Genomic DNA, 22,835 nt, shown 5'->3' on the forward strand with positions numbered 1-22,835 from the left:
TTGTTACTCATAATATGATTGCAATTATATTTCTGTATGTGATAAAAACATCTGACAAACACACATAAAAACCAGAGGACAGCAAATCATGTGAAAATATAATATTTGTGTCATTCTCAAAACTTTTGGCCAGGACTGTAGAGAATGGACATTAAATGTGCCCACATTTTCTAATATAGCGTCTATTAAGAGTCTCACAGAGTATGAAGTACAGAGTAAGGTCATTGTATCCATTCCTAGTGCTATAAACCTTATAGAGAGGCACTAGATGGAATAATGTATTTTTTATACAACCCCTAGGCTCTCAATGTGAATTAAACATTGAAGTCACAGTGCTGAGCTGAAAAGTAATTCCCCCCAACATATTTTGACTGCTAAAGTTCAAGGGGTAAGACTCCCCAAGTGTGCTTTTAACTAGTGAGTGATATCTTTTGTTTCTTTTTTTATGTCTTGGTGGAAGATACAAATATCCAAACGTATCTACCCCTTTGGCAACTGTTGTATTTGTACATAGAGGCAATGCACTGCGTGTACGGATTCTCTCTGGAAACTGCATTTACTTTATTATTTTTTTTATAAAATTGTGGTTAGTGTTTAGCCTTTTTTCTTTCTTCTCTTCTTATCAGTGCTCGCACAGACAATTTCACCTTGCCAGGAACTTCCTGGGCTGTGTGTCAGCCAGATGTGCTGCAGCTGAGCTTGTCTTGACTGTGCAAAGCTCACACAAGTGGGGAAGAGTCAGCAGCGGTCTGTGCAGGAGGACTCTGGCAAGACTGCCCAGGCATGGAGCCCACTATCCAAGGCCCAGCAAAAAAGGTGAGTCCTAATAATGGAGGAGGGAGGCAGTTTAGTAGTGCCCAGGTCGTATTGGTCACTGTTATATAGAAGCAGTGGGGGTAAATGCAGACCATCCTGATAACAGGGAGGTTGTGTTGTCATCAATGATTGGTGGAGTTTTCATTTTTAACAGTTTTGACAATAATAAGCCAATAAACAAAGTCTTTCACAAAGTTCTTTGGCCATGTGGCACAAATTTTTATTACTACTTATCTTTTTAACATGGCAGTATAACACCAGGGGGTGGAAAATAACAGTTACACAGGGGCGTAGCTATAGGGTGTGCAGAGGGAGCAGTCACTACTGGGCTCTGGAAGCTGAGGGGGCCTAATAATAAGTCACCAGTATTACATGGCACATGGTACGTGGCGGCTCTACTACAGATTGTACATCAAAGCTCACCAGTTTCTAGTTACACCTCTGCAGTTACATGTAGAGCTCAGAGTCTGTCTCAATGAATCAGTCAGCGACCTCTCTAACTCATTTCTATCTAGCTACTTTTCTAGCCACATATGTTATCTATATGTCTAATATATATCAATGTATCTGTTATCTATGTAATATGCTCCTATCTCCTATATCTCTCTAGTTACCTAGCTAGTATCTCATTATCAATGTCTATTTAATATGTACTCATGTATTTCATTATCTATTGATACAGTCCTATGAAAAAGTTTGGGCACCCCTATTAATCTTAATCATTTTTAGTTCTAAATATTTTGGTGTTTGCAACAGCCATTTCAGTTTGATATATCTAATAACTGATGGACACAGTAATATTTCAGGATTGAAATGAGGTTTATTGTACTAACAGAAAATGTGCAATATGCATTAAACCAAAATTTGACCGGTGCAAAAGTATGGGCACCTCAACAAAAAAGTGACATTAATATTTAGTAGATCCTCCTTTTGCAAAGGTAACAGCCTCTAGTTGCTTCCTGTAGCTTTTAATCAGTTCCTGGATGAAGGTATTTTGGACCATTCCTCTTTACAAAACAGTTCAAGTTCAGTTAAGGTTGATGGTCGCCAAGCATGGACAGCCCGCTTCAAATGATCTGAAAACAAAGATTGTTCAACATAGTTGTTCAGGGGAAGGATACAAAAAGTTGTCTCAGAGAGTTAACCTGTCAGTTTCCACTGTGCGGAACATAGTAAGGAAATGGAAGACCACAGGGACAGTTCTTGTTAAGCCTAGAAGTGGCAGGCCAAGAAAAATATCAGAAAGGCAGAGAAGAAGAATGGTGAGAACAGTCAAGGACAATCCACAGACCACCTCCAAAGAGCTGCAGCATCATCTTGCTGCAGATGGTGTCACTGTGCATCAGTCAACAATACAGCGCACTTTGCACAAGGAGAAGCTGTATGGGAGAGTGATGAGAAAGAAGCCGTTTCTGCAACCACGCCACAAACAGAGTCGCCTGAGGTATGTAAAAGCACATTTGGACAAGCCAGCTTCATTTTGGAAGAAGGTCCTGTGGACTGATGAAACAAAGATTGAGTTGTTTGGTCATACAAAAAGGCGTTATGCATGGCTTCCAAGAAAAACAGAATTCCAATAAAAACACTTGCTACCTACTGTAAAATTTGGTGGAGGTTCCATCATGCTTTGGGGCTGTGTGGCCAATGCCGGCACCAGGAATCTTGATACAGTTGAGGGTCGCATGGATTCCACTCAGTATCAGCAGATTCTTGAGAATAATGTTCAAGAATCAGTGACGAAGTTGAAGTTACGCTGGGGATGGATATTTCAGCAAGACAATGATCCAAAACACCGCTCCAAATCGACTCAGGCATTCATACAGAGGAACAATTACAATGTTCTGGAATGGCCATCCCAGTCCCCAGACCTGAATATCATTGAACATCTGTGGGATGATTTGAAGCGGGCTGTCCATGCTCGGCAACCATCAAACTTAACTGAACTTGAATTGTTTTGTAAAGAGGAATGGTCCAAAATACCTTCATCTAGGATCCAGGAACTGATTAAAAGCTTCAGGAAGCAACTAGAGGCTGTTATCTTTGAAAAAGGAGGATCTACTAAATATTAATGTCACTTTTCTGTTGAGGTGCCCATACTTTTGCACCGGTCAAATTTTGGTTTAATGCATATTGCACATTTTCTGTTAGTAGAATAAACCTCATTTCAATCCTGAAATATTACTGTGTCCATCAGTTATTAGATATATCAAACTGAAATGGCTGCTGCAAACACCAAAATATTTAGAACTAAAAATGATTAAGATTAATAGGGGTGCCCAAACTTTTTCATAGGACTGTATATGTGCATTTCTATCTTATCTATGTATTTCTTCAGCTAGCTGTCTGTCTTCATCAATTTAGCATATATCTAAGTAAATATTAAAACTGGTCTATTGGTTAGAAGTTGTGCTAGAGTAATAAATTTTCTATCTATCTATCTATCTATCTATCTATCTATCTATCTATCTATCTATCTATCTATCTATCTATCTATCTATCTATCTACCTGTCTGTCTGTCTGTCTGTCTGTCTGTCTGTCTGTCTATATGTATCATATATATTGTATGTGGATGACAGCTTGTGTTATATATATATTATACAATGTTACTTGTTTGTCACATTAAGCAGCAGGTGTTGTTATTCTTCCTCAAAAACAAAATGAAGAAGAATAAAAACCGATATGTGGTAAGAGTGGCGTAATACAACAAACCCAAACATTATAACATGTCTTCTGTACAGAATCTCTCCAGTCTGCACTATAAGGCGGCATTCACACTTGCGCCCCTGTGTGCTCTGTGTCATTCCACTGGGTTTCTGTCCTAAGCCCTGGCGAAACTGCATAGGAGACGGCTTCCTGGCGGTCAGTTTTAAAACCCATTCAGCCTCTCTGGGGGGAAACCATTTTTTTTTGGCCTGATACATAGTCGGACATGCAGGACTTTGTGTCCAGCCAAAAAAATGGTTCCCTGTGGAGAGGCTGCATACAGACACCAAATGAATGGGTTTTAAAACTGACCGCAGGGAAGCCGTCCCCTGTGCAGATTCACCAGGGCTTAGGATGGAAACCTGGCAGAATGACACAGGGCACAAATGTGAACGTGCCCTTACAGGAGCTACTGCTATCACTCACACATATGGGGGAATTTATCCAAACCTGTAACCCAGAATTTTGCAGTCAAAAAGTCACTAAATGGTTTTGCAACTTTTGGGGATATTTTGCTTCATTTTTCAATCCCTCACTCAATTTTGGGTGAAAAACGAAATTGTTAGCCTGTCGATCTGATGCCTGTCAGATTTATCAAACGTAACTTTAAAGGTTGCAAAAATAATTGAAATTACACTATGGGGTGTAGTAACATCTCAGGATAGGAGGGCTAGACTAGGTTCATCTGGAGGAATTTGGAGCTGAATTTGAGGAGGCTAAAAGTAGGCTCAAAAGAAAAAAAGACAGAATCTGTCTCCTGTGATGTAACTGAAACAAAAGACGCATCCTGCCCAATCTTGGCACAGATTCTGTGGGTGAATCTGCCACACAAAGCTCACACTCGCACGCCTGTTGTGTGTGAGGTTAATCTACGTGAACAGGTTCCACAGGGCTGAAACTAGGAGAGGAATACCTCCGTGTGAACATGTCATGTGCAGCGTATAGTATAACCTGTAGGCAAAATGTATAGAGCAGTTGGAGCTGAGCAGATTGATATTAATATCAATCTGCTCATCTACTCCAGCTCTTTATCATGCTGAGCACAGGTCGAATTGTATTTTTAAAGTGCTAGGTTCCCTTACTAGTTTTATCAAACATTGTGTGATGCAAAACTGAATTTAAATATTCTCCTCCTGATGAATCCCCCCATAATATATATTACCTCTCCCAGTGTCAGACTGGGGTATCTAAGGACCACCAGTGGAATTGTTTCTAGGGGCCCACCATCAGGATCATTGCTGACCAGCGATACAGGCATAGGGCGGCTAAAAGTAATAACATGTCGGGAGCCATGCTCCTGATCTGCAGAGGTCCTGGTTGTTGTATCACCGCAGATGTAATATTGATTGCCTATCCTAAGGACAGACCATCAATATTAGAAACAAGGATAAATCCTTTAAAAATTTGTCCAGGAATTGGAGCAACCCATGCGCCGGGCGAGAGGTGTAAAATAAAAATAAAAAAAATAAAAAGCATACTCATCTGTTCCCGGCAATCCGTTGTCCGCTGACAGTGTCCATTGAGTCTCGTGCCGGCGCCTTCTTGCTGGGAGTCCTGCACCTCAAGTGATCGCTGAGACTAATTAGGTGCAGGATTTCCAGAAATGAGGCCATGAGATTAAACAGACACAGACAGGGAACAATGGGGTTCTGGCAGTGGTGAACCTTGGCTTTCTGGCGCCTGAAGCAGACGTCAGAAAGCCGCCCCCCTCCCTCCCCGAGGAGTGGGGCGGGGCCACGAGAAAGAGGGCGGTACCGATCGGAAAGGGGGTGGCGTAAAGGGGCGGGGCCTATCAGAGCGAGCGGCGTTCGCAGGCAGGGAGAGGACCTGCTCTCTGCCTGCTTGTGAGGGGCGGCCCTGCTGGAGCAGCGCTGCGCCCAGCAGGGCCGCCCCAATACACCGCTCGCTTCCCGTGTCAGCTGCAGACACGGTGACACTAAGCCAGTCCAGGACAGCTTGTCCTGGACTGGCTTAGGTCGGCAAAAATGCCGCCCTCCCGAGGCCCTGGCATAGTGCCGCCTGAAGCGATCGCTTCAGGTTGCCTCATGGGAGGTGCGGCGCTGGGTTCTGGGGACAGGTGAGAAGGCTTTTTTTTTTCTTTTTCTTATTTCTACACCCACCTGGTGGCCGCCACAGTGATCGCTCCAGTTTGTGTACAACCTCTTTAGGCTCTTTAACCCCACACTGCAGAAACACAGCGTTTTTGGCTACAGCAGAAGAAAAATGTATGTGTTTTACAAAACAAGCAAAGTGAATGAAATTTAATCAAATTTACCTCATTCACATATTGCAGGAAAAAAAGATGTGGAAGATGCTGCAAATTCTAAAATGTGTGCGCTTCTAAAAATATGGCGGGGGAATCGTGCTGCAGCAAAATAGCGCTGCAGTAAACCCCCCAGCGGCAACGGATCAGTTTTTTCCCGCAGCGCTTTTTGCAGAAACTCCACAGAAGTTTCCTCTGAGGACTTTCTGCTTCCATTACACCTGTAGGGACACTGTAGGTGTTTCTGTAGGTATAAGTAACATGCTGCGATTTCCAAAACTGCAACAGTTTTAGAAATTTCAGCGTTTTCGCTGTGTGTATTTTTCTGCAATGTGTGGATGGGATTGTACATACTATATACCTACACACTCATAGATATACATTCATATATACTAACACATATATAATAGCATATATACATTTATATACATTCATATACCATATATAAGTCAAATATATACTTATATGAATGTATGAATACTATATATACTCACATATATCCATACACTCACACATACACATTATTATAGCATACTGTATATACTCACACATACCTGTAAACAAACTACATACAAAATACATACAGTCTAAAACATACAGTATACAAGACACATACTTTAACCCTTAAGTACTATTATGGTGTCTATCATAATGATATGTGTATGGTAGTGGTGTATGATAGACACCATGATAGTACTTAAAGGTTAAACAAATGTACACAAATACATATTAAATATTACATTTTACCAAAAAAAAAAAAAAAGAATGTACTCACATTTGTGAAGAAGAAAGTGCAGCATCACAGCAGACTTGTCTCTGTCCCCACACAGTACGATGTAATCGATGACTCACTGCTGGGAGGGGGACGCCGGGCTGCAAAGAGAGTTGAAGATGGCAGCGATACGTGAAGCTGCTTCTTCTGGTGTCCTCAGTACTCCCAGTGTATACTTTCCTTATATTAATAAGGAAAGTATTCTACTGGAAGGAGGCCCTTGTATGTGTCAGGACACTGAGCAACTGCCGGCAGCCGGCCATCTTTAGTCATTACAGTGCTGCCGGCAGCCTAGGGCCCCCGAGCTTACCGATCTGGCCCCTGCCACTATCAGTCCTCATTTTCTCAATGCAAATGCATTGTCTGGGGCCCTATCCATCAATCGGGATGGATAGGGCCCCTGACCAATGCATCTGCATTGGAAAAATAAGTACTGATAGTCAAGGCTCGGGGACAATCGGGGGATTCACCAGTTACCCGGTGGGCCAGTCTGACCCTGCCCAGGTACATAGTGTGTCATCCCCTTATAACTACATCCAGGTACATAGTGTGTCACCCCCCTTATAACTACATCCAGGTATATAGTGTGTCATCCCCTTATAACTACATCCAGGTACATAGTGTGTCACCCCCCTTATAACTACATCCAGGTACATAGTGTGTCACCTCCTTATAACTACATCCAGGTACATAGTGTGTCATCCCCTTATAACTACATCCAGGTACATAGTGTGTCATCCCCCTTATAACTACATCCAGGTACATAGTGTGTCACCTCCTTATAACTACATCCAGGTACATAGTGTGTCACCTCCTTATAACTACATCCAGGTACATAGTGTGTCACCACCCTTCTAACTGCATCTCAGGACAGGTCCTATTCCTGTCCAGTTTTGCAGCCATGCTTCCACAACTTCTATTCATTGATTGAAAGGGGCTGTGTAAGTATGGCCAGTGCACAGGCGGCACACAGATGACATCAGTGCGCCACTCGTCCACCAGCCACGCTGTTCAATCACGGTCACGTGCAACTAGCATTATAGTGCCGCTGATCAGCTAACAAGCAATTGTTCTGTATTCGGGATTAGAGATGCAAATTATTGGCGGCACATCGCCAGTGTAATATAGACAGAGCTGCCAATGACCAGTACAGCCAAATTAATGAGAAAAGATCACCCATGCTGTGTAATTAGGCTAAAGTAAACAAGTATCCATCAATATGCTCTCATTTATCAGCACTTCTTCTGGTGACATCTGGCGGTGTAATAGAGTCCTAAAAATGCAACAGATTTATCATCCAGCATCAGCCACTGTGATAAAGTTGGTACAATTTAAGATTGTCTAGTTTTACTTTTCTCTATCTATAAATTAGACATGATTAGTAAATTGGGCCTAGATACTGCATTCAACCACAATACAAATGGAGAGCAGGTAGTCTGCAGGGTTAGAGCTCCCTTTAAATGTCATCTATTTTTATAATGTTGTTATTTCTAATGCCTCTTGTCTGACTCGCTCGTACGTGTCACGTAATCCTCTCCATAGTTCTTGCCATTGTTTTGTGCTAGGAGTGAACTTGTCATCTCAGTTGCTGTCTGTAGTTTATTATGCACAGGCTTCACTCTCAATAACACCATGTGGCGTAGATAGAAAACAGCAGTAATACTTGGCAGCCGCTCCCGTGTCCACACAGCACCATTTCCACATCACCCAAAATCCCATTTTTTCATCTAACACAAATCAGTGCATGAGAGTAAAAATATCCATACTCAAGACTCAATGCTGAAAGTCAGACACAGGAAGAAATACATTCCAAGTACTGTATATCTGTAGCAGAAGCAGAAGGAGATCAAAGGGCTGTACTAGTAGAGAACACTAGAGGAGGGGGCCATTATACAGGATCATTATATGTAATGAGGCATACATGCTACTCTATGAAATGAGTGCTACATCTCAAAATTCTGCTACTAGTTTCTCTCCATATCCGGAGCATTATTATAGTAGATATATTCTTGTACAAAAAGGGGACATTATAATAGTAGTTCTATTCTAATAGAGGCAGTATTATACTAGTTGCATTCCTTCCTATAGGGGGCAGTATTATACGAGTTACATTCCTTCCTATAGGGGGCAGTTTTATACTAGTTACATTCCTTCCTATAGGGGGCACTATTATACTAGTTACATTCTTGTCCAGAAAGGGAGCAATTTTAGGGTAATTTCAAATACAGCATTTTTTTAGCCAAAGAAAGCAGTTAAAAAAAAATGACATTTAATGAGAGTACTTCTATTTCTCCTAGATCCAATTCTCACTATGGTTAAAAAAAACTGAACAAAAGCCATCCATTAGTGCACTATACTTTCTTTAGCCTTCAGTACCACAGCAATTCGTTGTGACATCCATAGGAATTCGAGGACCCTAAGGCTGGTCTTACACGGCCGTAATGTAAGTCCGCAATTGAATGTTTTCAATTGCGGACCATTTGCAGACACATTATATTCAATGCAGCCTCTTACACCACCGGATATTTTATCTGTGGTGTGGCCGCACCGCAACCGTGGTCGCAATTTATAGAACATGTCCGTAATGGGCATGAATTGCAGCACTGCACGGACTTTATGGGCGAGTGCGGCAGTTTACGGGCATCTGCGGAGTCTATGTTGCTGATCAGCAACTTGTGGACCGTAAAATCATTACGGCTGTGTAAGATCAGCCTAAATGTGCAAAAAGAAAATATTCCTCGAAACAATATTAGGGAGTTTGCAGTGATAGTCATGGGAGAATCGCTGGCTGCTAACCTACTGCAATGTACAGAGGTAGTGTAGTAGATGATTTTACAGTTTCCAAACATGCCTTTGTTATTCAGCATTGAAGCCCAATTTTCATGTAAATTGACATTTTATTCATATGAATTTGAGAGAGAGGCATATTTGGAAACTGTAGAAACTGTATTTACTGCTGACAGATTCCCTTTAAACAGATCTTACCCACACATTATAGAAAAACGCAGCAGAAATTATCTTGCACTGTATCATGTCAACTATTGCTGGAAGTTCAGCTGCTGTTTTCAACTTTGGTCTGATACAAAGGTTGAACGTAGAACAAGCTGCCTGGGAATTGCTACTGAAAGCCTCAGTGATTTTGGCTGTTTTCTGCCGCAGCTGGATTTGCCTTGGGATTTCCGCTGCATGAATACTGTCGACCCACCATGTGCGGTCTTAGACCTAATCCACCTCGGCCAGCCTGCAGCTTGATGCCATCTGCATCAAATTCTTATCCTCTACTTGCTTGGCGCAACATAAATCTGAGCTGCAATGGGGGGGTTTTTGTGCACTAGAGTCTTTTTTTACTGGTCCCCATAGGCAGTAATGGCACTCAGACTGGTCATCTGTTTAGGCTGTACAAAGGAAGGGCGAGTTGTGTAGTCAGACAAGTTGGTTGGAGCACCAGTGTTGTATTCAACTGCAATTTGCTGTACTGTGCATGGCCTGCTCCTCAGAACTATTCTTGACATCATCCTCTGACCCATTTCTTTGACAAGTAATTTACAAACACAGGTTCCCCTTTCACTGGATGTTTTCCTGGATCACACAATTCTCTTTATACTCTCAGCATTGCTGTTGAAGAAAACCACACAAGGTTGGAGAAAGCCACATAGGTGTGGGGCCGAACTTTATTTATCCCTTCCAACAACCACTACCGCTGTCTGTAGTATCTAGAGCAGGGGTGCCCAATACGTCGATCGCGATCTACCGGTCGATCACGAAGGACGTATGGGTCAATCGCGGGATCAGTGTCTGCGCAGGCTGAGAATCATCTCCGGACACTGGCAGGCCGGGGCCTTGCACTCGTTCGTTTGGTTTCTTTTTTACTTGTTTTTGTTTTCTATTTTTTTTTTTTTTGGTATTATGTGTTGTTATGAGATTGTGTACTTTTATATATTGCATTGTGGCTGTGGTAAGCTCGTGTGGTCTTTGTGCTTTTTTTTTAGTATGGCTGGAATTATAACTCCCCTATTTATTACTATTGCTTTTGTGGTATCGCCTTGTTTGTTTACATAGCAGTTATATTTTTGTGCATATGGGGTGACAATAGTTAAATATTATACGAAATGGACAGTATTATAGTATAAGGAAAAATCTATCTTTGTACCGTATTAGCCAGTAGATATGAAATATAAAGATTGAGAGTCTTCAGTAGTTGATACCTTTTTAATGGCTAACAAAAACCTAGTAGTCTCAAAAGCTTGCAATCTGTCATCGTTTTTGTTAGCCATTAAAAAAGTATCAACTACTAAAGTATTATATTAGTTATATTCTTGTGCATTGGAACAGTATTATAGTAGTTATATTCCAGTACATATGGTGGGTGCAATATAATAGTTAAATAATGTACATAATAGGCAGTGTTATAGTAGTTATATTCTTGTACATAGGATGCAGTATTTTGATACTAAGTTACAGTTATATACTTCTAATATACATTGTAGGGTTATAGGTTGGACTTGATGGACTCATGTCTTTATCCAACCTCATCTACTATATACTCATACATGTTATGTGACTGACACTGCCTGGTATGTACAGACATTTCTGCCTCTTACATCTTGCACTACTACTACTGTCTTGCTTTCAAAACACAATACCACAATAAAGGTGTTAGACAGGAAGAAGTGCAGCACATAGCCAACACTAAAGAAGTAGCTGCAGATCCGTGGAATGAGGAGAGAGAATTCTAGAACTACCCAGATATTTTACTATAATTTACAAGTAATGTATATTGCTCATAATTTTCAATTCTAAGCTACATTCACTTCAAGACAAAGTCTTTTTAGACAACCCCTTTTAGGTGCCCAGGGGACTAGCTGATAGGTGACTGACAGGAGCATCCCCAGCCAAAAATAGAGTCTGGGTGACTGTTTCATACATTTCTTTTTATTATTATTTTCTACTAATTCATTTGGAATATTCTAAGATTACAGTCTAGTACATGTCAGTAGTATCAGCCAAGAGAGCAGGAGAGACCAGGAGAGGGGAAACATGTACTTTTATGTTTAGCTCTCACAGAATTGCCTACTCTATAACAAACTTGTCTATTGTGCTATGTGAAAGTTATGGAGAAAGCTATGCTAGGCCAAAATGAGAATCTATATTCAATAGCATAGTATTTCGTCGGCCATTAACGTAAAACTGGGGTCCCACCTTGTGAAAATGAAGTCTTTTGGCAGTGTTGGAAATGCAGCAACATAAAAACACTTCATTTTACGGTACCTGCAAAGTTGTTAGGGTCCATTCACATGAGGAAAATGGTGAGGAATTTGGTGTGGAATTTCAGCACAAAAAAAAAGCCTCCCATTGCCTTCAATGAGTTCCTTTTTCTGCTAGCAGGAAGAGAGGCCTTTTTTCCAGCTCTGAAATTCCCAACCAAATTCCTCACCATTTTCCTCCATGTGAATGGACCCTTATAAGATTCTGGCTAATCCCTTCCACACATTGAAGAAAAAAATCTGCAGCGGAAAAGCTGCATTTACAAAAACGCCTACATTTTTTTGAAACAGACAATAGGACTAATGGGTCACCTAAAGGTGACGCATTGGTCCTATTGTCTGTATCTTCACTTCCCTGTTGGGTTGGCCAAAAGCTGCTGCTGGATATACCTGTTTTTTTCTATCTGGGACGATATCAGAACATCTATACGGATCAGCTCGGTGCATTGAACTTTTTTTAATACATTTTTTGAAAATCACAGCATGTCAGCTATACCTGCCATACGCTGGCGTTTTCTTTATAGGTATAATAGGGACAGAAAAATGACAGAGCAAAACTCTGTGAAAATGCAATAAAAATGTAGTAGGGGAAAAAACACCATGCATTTCTGCCGCAGTATTTTCTGCAGCTTTTTTTTTTTTTTTTTTTTTGGTTAGTTTTCTAGCTGCATATCGCTTCATGGGGCCTTAGCCTAAAGGAGTTTATCATAGTTATAAAATCACAGATGCTTTTTCCCAACCCATAGACTCCGTCTACCCTTCACCCCTTCCACCATTGTCACTCATTTGCTATAATTATATTTGGCCTGTGTTTATCTGAGTGACCCGATAGAATGAGCTCGGCATATCAACAAAAGGTAGAGTGGCGGATACAGGACCTCTAATGTGTTGTACTGACGTGTGTGTGTGTGTGTGTGTGTGTGTGTGTGTGTGTGTGTGTGTGTAGGTGACTACATTGGCACAGGAGGCGTTAAAGTGTGACTCCCTGGGTGAACATCTACACCCCCCTCCATGGCTGTAACTTTACACCACAGTGATGCCTCATAATCTGGGCTGCCTGTGTTTATGTTCTCCACTGAAATGTAAAATCCTCCTCCTAATCTGATTATGTGAAGTGTAAACACCAGGCTGTGTTTCTAGGGTTGTGCATGGTGTGGGCTCACAGCCTGGCTTGTGTTTACCACATTAGATCTGTTTGTGGTTAAGCAATTGATAAGTCACATGATTTGAGATGCTGCTAAATGTAAGTGTGAACAGCAGAGCATTGTGGGAAATTGGCAGGAAACCGCTTCTCTAAGGGTAGGGAGATTAAGTCGCTTATCTCTGGTGTCATCTCAATGCCAGGAAGGTGAACTGAGCCAGGTACTAAATCACAAACCAGTGTCATAATGACAGTAGATGACAAAATTCTCTGGTGACAAAATGGCAGTGGATGGTCACCGGGACCCCTGTCGAGAGAACCATAAATAGATATTTTTTTCTTCTTTAGTTTTACATTGATTTCATTCTAAAAGTCATTTGTATTGTTGCACAGTACAAGAATAAAGTTGGCATCAGTAAAGATTAGGATAGTGGCTGCAAGGTAAACCTGGAAGTGTGCGGAGGTGTTAAAGTGTGACCTCCTGGGTGACACATGCAACATCCACGCCCTCCCAAGTGCTGGCACTTCACGCATAACACTATAAGATATATATTTTTTTTTTTTTTTTACAACATATGCCTAACCCCTGTGGTGTAGTTGGAAAAGGACTGTCCTTTCATCCTGACTGAAAGAGTTAATCCAAGGTAACAAATAAAGAAAATTTACCAATCTTTTATATAACAGTTTTTTTCATAACATGTTGTTCTATGGGTTTAATGTAGGAAAATGACTTGCCAACCATTTTTATGCACTGAATTTACATGCAAGATAAAGCTGGAAAAACTAAACATGTTGACAGAATATCATATATCTCAAATTCCTATAGACACAAAATATTTACTGGGTATAGTAAAGGATTAGTTTAGCCAAATGTTCTTTCTACCAACAGCTACTCCCTCTGACTCCTCCATATACATGCACAGCTACCTGCATGTCTGACCCTTCCTTTTCCCTGATATCTTCTGTCAGGGATCCTGCATATTAGCTGGAATTAGCAAGTCTAGCTGAGAATCATCTAAGGATTGGTTCACACTAATATTCAGGTACTTTGTTCCCGATTCTGCAAGCAGGACTTTTCTCTCCACCGAATTTAGTATAAAATCAGCAGAAACCCAGCAAACCCATTATAATCTATAGGATCCGTGGTTTTCTGTGGTTAACCGCTTTTTAAGTGGATAGGGTTTCCATTTTTCAGGTCCCCAAGTAGGCCCAAAGAATGGAAACTGAACGCTAGTGTGAACCTAGTGTAATGTGTATGGTCTCTTAAGACACATTTGAATAAAAACCAGATCAATTTTGCTCAGTTCATCTTGACCCTATTTGGAACCATGGTGTTTTTTCATGTAACTAGTTGTTATTAGTGCATCCATGGGTATCTACTGATTTCAGTGGATGTCAAGAGTCCTTCAGAACTCTAAGCTCACCTTATCATGAAGAGAGCATGAATGGATTAAAGGGATCCTATCATTCAAACTCAACTTTTCTCGTTGACATGTCGGAATAGTCTTAAGAAAGGCTATTCTTCTCCTACCTTTTGTTATCTTCTTGGCGCTGCAATTCGCTTGAAATCCTGGTTGTTGTCTGTTTGCAAATGAGTCTCTCACAGTACTGGGGGTGGGCCCTAGCGCTCAAACAGCACTGGGGGCGTCCCCAATACTGCGAGAGAACTCCCCCCCCAGCGCCACCTCCATCTTCTTCAGCAACGGCCTCTTCACACGTCTTCTTCCGGCACAGGCTTCAGACTTCTAGGACTCGGGCCTAGGGCAAAACCGACTGCGCATGCCTGCCGGCCACAACAGAATGGCCACTTACACAGTATTGTAGGGGGGGGGGGGGGTTCTACAGCGCTTGATTCACTTTTTGCTGATTCTCTTCCCTAAGTAATAGGCATCAAGAAAGGGACTAAATATCAGTCAGTTGTGTCCCCTCTAACTTTCTGGTATCCGTTTGGTTTGGGAAGAACTCATACTCCCTCTTCTCCTGAAATTCCTGAAAATCTCTCTGGAACTGAAAACGTTTTTGTTCCTTTATATGAAACTTAAAGGGAGTCTGTAACCAGAACACCCAGCCCTATCCTTTGCATTTATGGATAATCTGGCACCCTATCTGCAATATCTGGATTAGATGTCAGAATCCTTCAGTAGCAGTTCAACATCTACAAGATCCTGTCTGCCATCAAACATGCTTCATCACCCTGTTCTCAAAGCACTATGGGGACCTGGAGGCAACAATGGAGAAAATCAATGTATGGATGTTCACCTCTAGCGTAACTAGAAATATTGATCCTTATTCCAATGCCCAGTGCTAAATAAAAGCTTGAGGCCTGCAAACTTCCTATAACCCTATTCTTCATCTCCATCCTTCAGTGGTGGGGAAGGGTTGGCCATGCCTACACCTCTGGAGGCCAGCACTCTATTTACTTAGTCTTTTCCTCCCATACCAGAATTTCTTCTATTCTTCAGCAGACCACTGAGGAATGACTGCTTCCTTATCTCTAGCCTTCAAACATTGACATGAAAGCTGCAATCTGCAGAGCTAACATGGAATCTCACTAGGAGTCAGGCTCCTGGAATGAAATGCGTAGGTTGCAGTAAAATCAATCTGATGCATTGTTATGTCAGCCAACCACCATCCATCAAGTTCTGCTGATAGCAGAGGGGAAAAATTAGTTTACCACAAACAATATGCTGTGGAATATTACAGGAACTTTTATTAATTCACCTATGAGACACACGATAGGCTTAGATACAACAGTCCAGCACAGTTTAACATGATAAGTTTACATACAGCAGCCAGTATCATATAAGCAGACATTATAACACATGGGGTTAGATACAGAAGGTGAGCACATATATATGTGATAGGCCTAAAGTGTACCTTTTTTTTTTTTAATGTTTTTATTTTAGCTATTGTTTTGAGGAGGGGGGATTAGTGTGTATTTTTGTAATATACTTAGTTAACCTATCTAACTTCCTTTTAATGGAAACCAGGTTGTAAAGTTTCTCTAAGCATTGTGAGTGAGATTCTGTCCGTACACATGTACTCAATGCAGTATGTAGAGCTGTAGCATTTGCCAGGGGGATGGTCACTTGAAATGGCTGTATCTCCACTTTTATACAACAAAGGGGTCATATGCTACCAAGACAGCAGTATAAGCTATAACCTGAGATAAAAACTAGTTAAACCTAACCTAAACTAGTTTAACCTAGTTAAAAACACAGTCGAGAATGTTATTTTTATATGCTAAAATGAACTGCTTCATATAAAGCTCAAAGTACCGACTGTGTGTTCAGTTATTGATATCTCAGGTTATTTTATAGCTAAAGTCGGTAATACAAACGTGTACAGATTTCCTGGGTAACAGCTCAGTTAGAAGCTAGCTGGGCAGAATTTCAGTGAAAGTTGGATTGGTGATCATTTTTGGAATATACTTCAACAACCCTAAACACAATAGGAAAAGATCAAATAAAATGTGAGTTACAATTTAAATACAGGGGCATCGTGGTATCAAACATGGCAGGAATAGATATACAGCTCAGCAGAAAGTATTAATGACTGCAAAAGATTCTCCTGTAAAAAACAGTTATTCCTTGTCTGTAGGACAGGAGGGAACTACAAATCACACCCCACTGATCAGGAGAAAAGGGGACATTTGTCTCCAGTTCTGAACAGAGCAGTGGTCAGACATCACTCCATTCATACAATGTTTGATTAAGGCACTCCCATTGAAATGAATGAAGTGGAGTGTGCTGTCTAATCACTGCTCCATTCAGAAGGGGTGTGGGGGCACAAAAGTCCTACCTTCTCCTGATCAGCAGGGGTCTGAGTGGTTGGAACCCCACTGACCTGCAAGTTATCTCCTATCCTTTAGATGTCTTGCTTCTGTGTGAAAATCCTTTTAAATATAGAGGATAGGCAGATAGCAGTATACATGACACTTAGACACACTGTCCCGCATTAGATTGAGTGGTTTTGTAGGCAGTGTCACACTTGATAAGCTTGGATACAGCTGTTAGACAGTATCATGCTAGGTTTGGATACACCAACACACCAGCACATTGTCACTGAGAATTTGTACTGGTTCCGTGTTACCTTGCTGTTTGTACTTTAAAATTCTACAGTAGTTGGATATCAATGTTCTAGATAGACATCGGTGGACATTCGACCTTAGTTTAACCACCAGGGATTAGTTTTTAGCAATGACACAAAATAACAGTTAACATCATTCTTTTATATAACAAATAAATACTACAAAAACTACAATACAAGTATGCAACTAAGAATGGAGGGCTGTGGGAAGTGAGGAATGGGTTGCCGAATCCCACAACATTCCAGATCACCACATCTTGTAAGAAAACCAGGTAGAGCTGGGAGATACAGAGCTGTCATCTACAGTAATCCCGTCTTTATCATAGTCAGCTCAGAAGATTGTGTGCAGGTTTTCTAACATCTTTTTGTAAATGTTCATTTTTAAGACACAGACCTAAGAAATGATTAATATGGGAATCTAGGAAACAGATGCATGGGAAAAGATCATTGACCCAGGGAGGCTTAACAAACAGACCCACAACAAGATCATGAGGTCTCTGATCAATAATCGCAAAATACTTCCTGTTAGTTCTCAGAAAACTTCTATTTATAATATGTGCAATTTGCATCAAGATTTGTTTCATATTCTTAAGAGCTAACAAGCCGTCTTAGACAATGACATTCTAAAGGGTATATAGATTTCTGCAACCACATTTGTATTCCTCCAAAGCATCAAAAAGAAAAAAATATAAGAAGCCTGAGCAGAGATCCATTCTGCATGAGCTACAGGCCACGTTATATAATAAAAAGTTCCTATGGCACATGTTTATTTTTTACTATGAAACTTTGTGGCTTTACGTTCCCAAACCTGCTTAAAAAAATGACCTCATTATAGTTTATGGTGTCCACAGGTTTCCATGGGTAACCACTTTTTAAGTGGGTTAGCTTTCTGTTTTTCGAGTCCCCAAGTGGACCCAAAGAATGGACGGCCGAACGTTAGTGTGAACCTAATGTAAGTAGTTTGTAGTCTTGGAGACACATAGGTATGTAAAAGGACTGCATACATAGAATGGTAGGAGATTTTTAACCAAGGCCTACTATAAATTTAGATGCCATGGTTTAATAATAAAATTGGTTGCAAAAGTCTACATAACCTTTAAAGATGATCAGAAGCCTGCCAATCGGTGCAAAGACTTTTGTAAAACCTAAACTTGACATATACAGTATATTGTTTCATTGCTGCATTATTGTCTATGAAAGTAATTGGTGACTGTAGGGGTGGAAAGTCGTACTATAAGCAACAGACATGAATGACACAAACTATCTATCTGTCTATCTATAGTCTGACATATTTGGAACAGTATACCTCTGATACACATGAATACCTGACCTGGATCTTCTGTCTCCTCTAGTAAAGGATTTATCAGTGGTCGCAGGTTTTATCAAAGCAGTATAATAAGAATGTTCCTGGTGAGCACCAGACTTCAAAGTCTCATCCCTGGCATTTATCTGATGTGTCCAGGGCTCACAATGCACCTGATAGACAATAAATAAACTGCTATGATCTCCCTGATTGTAAGATCATGAGCCGTCTGTCTGGAAGTGCAATCTACAGAAGCTTGTTCTAAAATGTTCTTAACATCTCATTATTGTCCTTTCAGTCTCCTGTTTGTAAAGCTGATACCTAGAAAGTAGATTATTTAATAATCTGGTTAGTGGTCTCCAGGTAATTGGAGGCCTGGAATGCACGCAGGTCTGTGTGTATGTTTTTCTTAAAGTGTAACTAAACTTTCAGACAGTTTTTGATTTTTTTTTTGGCAGTATTTGTATCATTAATATATTTTCTAATATACTGTATTAATAGATTTTGCTTCATCTCTGTGAAATCTTACACCCTGCTTCCCTTTGCTTCTGTATTGAGCGCTGTCCTTGTCACTATGTGTGGAGTCCAGGTTTGGAGTACAGAGCTGTGTAACAAGTAGACAAAATGAGGGTAGGGGAGGATCACTTCAAACAGCTATATGTCGGACAATATAAAATGGAAAAACTTGCTTTTGGTATCAAAAAGGAGGTTGCAGTGCTATCATTGTGTTTTCAATCAGTGAGATCACAGAAAATCATTTCAGTGACATAACTGGTTGCAAACACAGTTGGGAATAGGATATTTATTTCCTCATCCTACTAATATTATAAATGTGAAAGTATGTGTGTTTGGATGTTTAGATGTTTAGATATTTGGATGTTTGTTCCTCAATCATGAAAAAAACGCTCAACCGATTTGGCTAAAATTTTCAACAAACATAGTTCCTAGGCAGGATTGAACGATAGGCTACTTTTCGTCACAATCGCAGACATACGTTTTTGCCAGGACCCCCACAAAACCACAACTCATACCACCAGCTCTGCAATCCCACACACTTTTTAGCATAGCAAGCCACAAACTCCCTATTGCCCTCTCGGGCCTAGCTCCTAACCCCAGGCAGGGGAGGAGGCCGAGGTTGGAAAGGGAACGCAATGACACCTAGATGGGCGAACGGATTTGGCTGAAATTGCACACATACATACCTTGGGTCCCGGATTGAACGATAGGCTACATGGAATTCCCGTACACCACCGCAATTTCCTCCCATGACCGATGCTTTTCACTTTTGAATTCGCTGCAGGACCTGGGACGCTGTAGGACCTGGGATGACGTCATCCCAGCCCCATCAGCAGCTCACCTGGATGGGTGCCGCTTCTCTATGTGGGCGGAGCTATCGGCCGGCCGGCGTCCACAAGAACATGGCGGCTCTCAGAGGTCCAGAGCGTCCTGAACCAGCGCCCGTACTCTGGGGCAGCGAGAAGTGCGTATGCTGCCCCGCCTGTGTGGGCTTACCACAGGACCGCAGTGCTCTGCCGCGGCCGGACAGGGGGTCGCCTGCGCCACGGTCTGGAACGCCGGTTCGGCCTGCTGTCCCGTGGCGGCTGCGGCCTCTGGCCTCATGTCCATCGGGGATGTCGCCGATGTCTGCTCAGGGCTATCTACAGTGTCATTCGGCCGCGGGAGAAGGGTTGTGATGACAGGTGATTTAGGGGACTTTGAGAAAGGAGAGGGGTGGGGTGTTGGGAGTGAGGAGGTTGCTGGTCCAGTGGGGGACGCGGGAATGGGGGGGCCTGGGCAGAAAAAAAGGGGGGTGGCGGGCGCCAGGGAGGAGATGAGGAAAAGGGAGCTGCTGTGGACACAAGGCAAAGGAAGAAGCCTGCGCGGTGCTACAGGTGGGTCGCGCAGGGTGTCAGGGTTCCGCGGACAAAGTCGCGAGTACTGCTAGTAAGTATATATTTATAAATATCCCAATTCTGACTGTTTTCAACTAGTGATTCAGATCTCCATTCAGAGGCAGCCAGTGTCAGAGTTCAGAATCGCACCCCTTTCCTGCTCCTGCCTGACACCGCCCTCCTGACAGTACAGAGCCTACATAGCATCAGGCACCAAAACTAACCACATTGATTGCACGGGGACGGTGAAGGCTAGGAAGAAAATTCCAACTGTGCCAGAGCAGTGCTTATTTTGATGTAAAGAACTGGACTTGTTGGCGATGGTGATAGGTTCTCCTTAAGTACTCTAAGTACATTTTGGACTGATCTGAAATGCGTTTCTATGGCTATATTTAGTTTTTAATGTGTATGTCATAAGTGCCTAAATTCCATATGGATTCTTAAGTTCTATGTATAGGCATATATTGATTGGATTTTTATTAATGGTCTATAAATATCAAATTGGTGGTGGTTAGTCTCTTGGCACCCCTGCCGATCAGCTGTGTGAAGGGGTATAATAGCAGTAATGCAGAAAATTACATATTCAAGTGAAGGTATGAGACTAAAGTAAACATTAAAAAGGGTGCAGCCAGCACTCACATTAGTACTGGAGCTCCATCAATCGCTGATCAGCGAGGTACCAAGAATCTGGCCACCACTAATCTGACATTGATTGCTTTTGTCATTAATATGCTGATCCCAGAGAACCCTTATAATTTATTCCTATCCACACAACTAACCTACAAAGAAGCCATGCGATTCAGGCATAACATACACATTAACATACACCTTACAAGAAATCTGTGAAGTACAAAAAAAAATAAATTAATAATAGTGCCATGTAGGGACCTTTAGTAGGGGCAACTTTTGGCAACAAAATGATGAAGCAATGCAGAGATAATCATATTTTTTTTTGTATGCAACCTGTAAATGTATCCGGGCTGGGGCCTTATTTAGGACATATGTCTGTGAACCGTGTTGATGCCGGCAGAGGCTGGGCTGTACTTGCAGCTGTCTGTAAGTAAATCTGACAAGTCAGGCCTGTCCCTGATGCATTCAGTCTGATTGCCATATCTATAAAAAGATGATTTTCTGTGCATTGCTCACATGCATATTCCCTGAACTATCTTACCATAAATTTATTCAGTGTTTTAATATGCATTAATGCCTAAAACATGTCTGACTCTGTGTAGTTCCGCCTGTTTATAGCAATCTACTGATCTATTGGAATATGTACACAGTTTGTATGGATGACCATGAGTGTTTGAAATACATGTGGAGTCGTGATCTGAGTCACTGCTCAAGACACCCAACTAATAAAGATTGTTCTTGAAGACCTGAACAGTCCATATACTAGATGGCATCTGATATGTACAGCGCCAGTAGTAATTCAGATGTATAACCAGTGGCCTGGTGCTCTATGCTGATTCTGTAACTCCAGTACAAGTGAATGAGTGCTACAGAAACCGTGTAGAATCTTATTTCTTCAAGGGAATAATTTAATAAATTATTACAAGTATTTTATGGTATCTGATTGATTTATTTTTAACCAGATTTAACAAAAAAACAATGTTATTCCCAACTATATGCCCTCCATGATCATTTCAGTACCTTAATAATATCATATGATACGCCAGCAACAATAATATTTCTTTAGCTTACATATGTATAGAACCATCATATCATGTAGTGCTTTACAGACATTGTCAGTCACTGTCCTGTATAGGGCTCCCAATCTATACTACCTATCAGTACTAGAGATGAGCGAAGACTGTTCGGAACAGCCGTTCCGAACAGCACGGTCCCATAGAAATGAATGGAAGCGGCCGGCACGCGGGGGGGTTAAGCGGCCGGCTGCCGGCAAAGTGTATGTGCCAGGTGCTTCCATTAATTTCTATGGGAGCGTGCTGTTTGGATCGGCTGATCTGAACAGTATTCGCTCATCTCTAATCAGTACGTCTTTGGAGTGTGCGATGAAACCAGAGTACCCAAAGAAACCCACACAAACACAGGAAGAACATACAAACTCCTTGCAGATGATGTCTTTCGGTCGCATTCAAAACTAGGACTCCAGCGCTGCACTGAGCCACCATGCTTGTATACAGGCTGATCATGTAACCACTGATTATTTGCTTGTAACCACAATACCACATTGGGCATTATATATCCTTCTCACACCCACTGCTAATTCCCAGCTAATTACAAACACATGGCTGCAGACTGACAAGTTACAGGAGTTCCTGGAAGTGAGTGGAGGTCATGGAGGGTCTCACATTCAGGAATGCACCCCCAATGCAAGTCTCCTACCAGGAACCTTCTCACTGAACCTGAAGCTATGTAAGAGAGCGTAACACAGAAAGCAGCATGTACCTTGTAAAATACATGTACTAGGGATGGAGTGACTCAGCAGTGGGAAAAAAAAAAATGTAATTAATGTGCAGTAACTAAAATATGTCTCACAAAACTTAATTCATTTATTGGTATGTTTTGGTTTTTTTTTGTTTGTTTGTTTTTTTTGGCATATTGTAAATCTTCCTTCCATCTTGCCTCAG

General features: G+C 41.5%; 1 protein-coding gene across 1 annotated transcript in view; it reads left to right on the top strand.

Annotated features, from left to right (window-relative positions):
* Nucleotides 1–736: 736 nt before the first annotated feature.
* The window catches only part of CASS4 (Cas scaffold protein family member 4), an 82,207-nt gene continuing 60,108 nt past the window's right edge, over nucleotides 737–22,835 (top strand). The window contains exon 1 of the mRNA XM_075276847.1: nucleotides 737–816. Coding sequence (XP_075132948.1) covers nucleotides 784–816 — 33 coding nt within the window. The 5' untranslated portion in view covers nucleotides 737–783. The remainder of the gene's footprint in view (nucleotides 817–22,835) is intronic.

Source organism: Leptodactylus fuscus, chromosome 6, assembly GCF_031893055.1.
Source record: "Leptodactylus fuscus isolate aLepFus1 chromosome 6, aLepFus1.hap2, whole genome shotgun sequence".
In the NCBI taxonomy this organism is placed as follows: Eukaryota; Metazoa; Chordata; class Amphibia; order Anura; family Leptodactylidae; genus Leptodactylus; species Leptodactylus fuscus.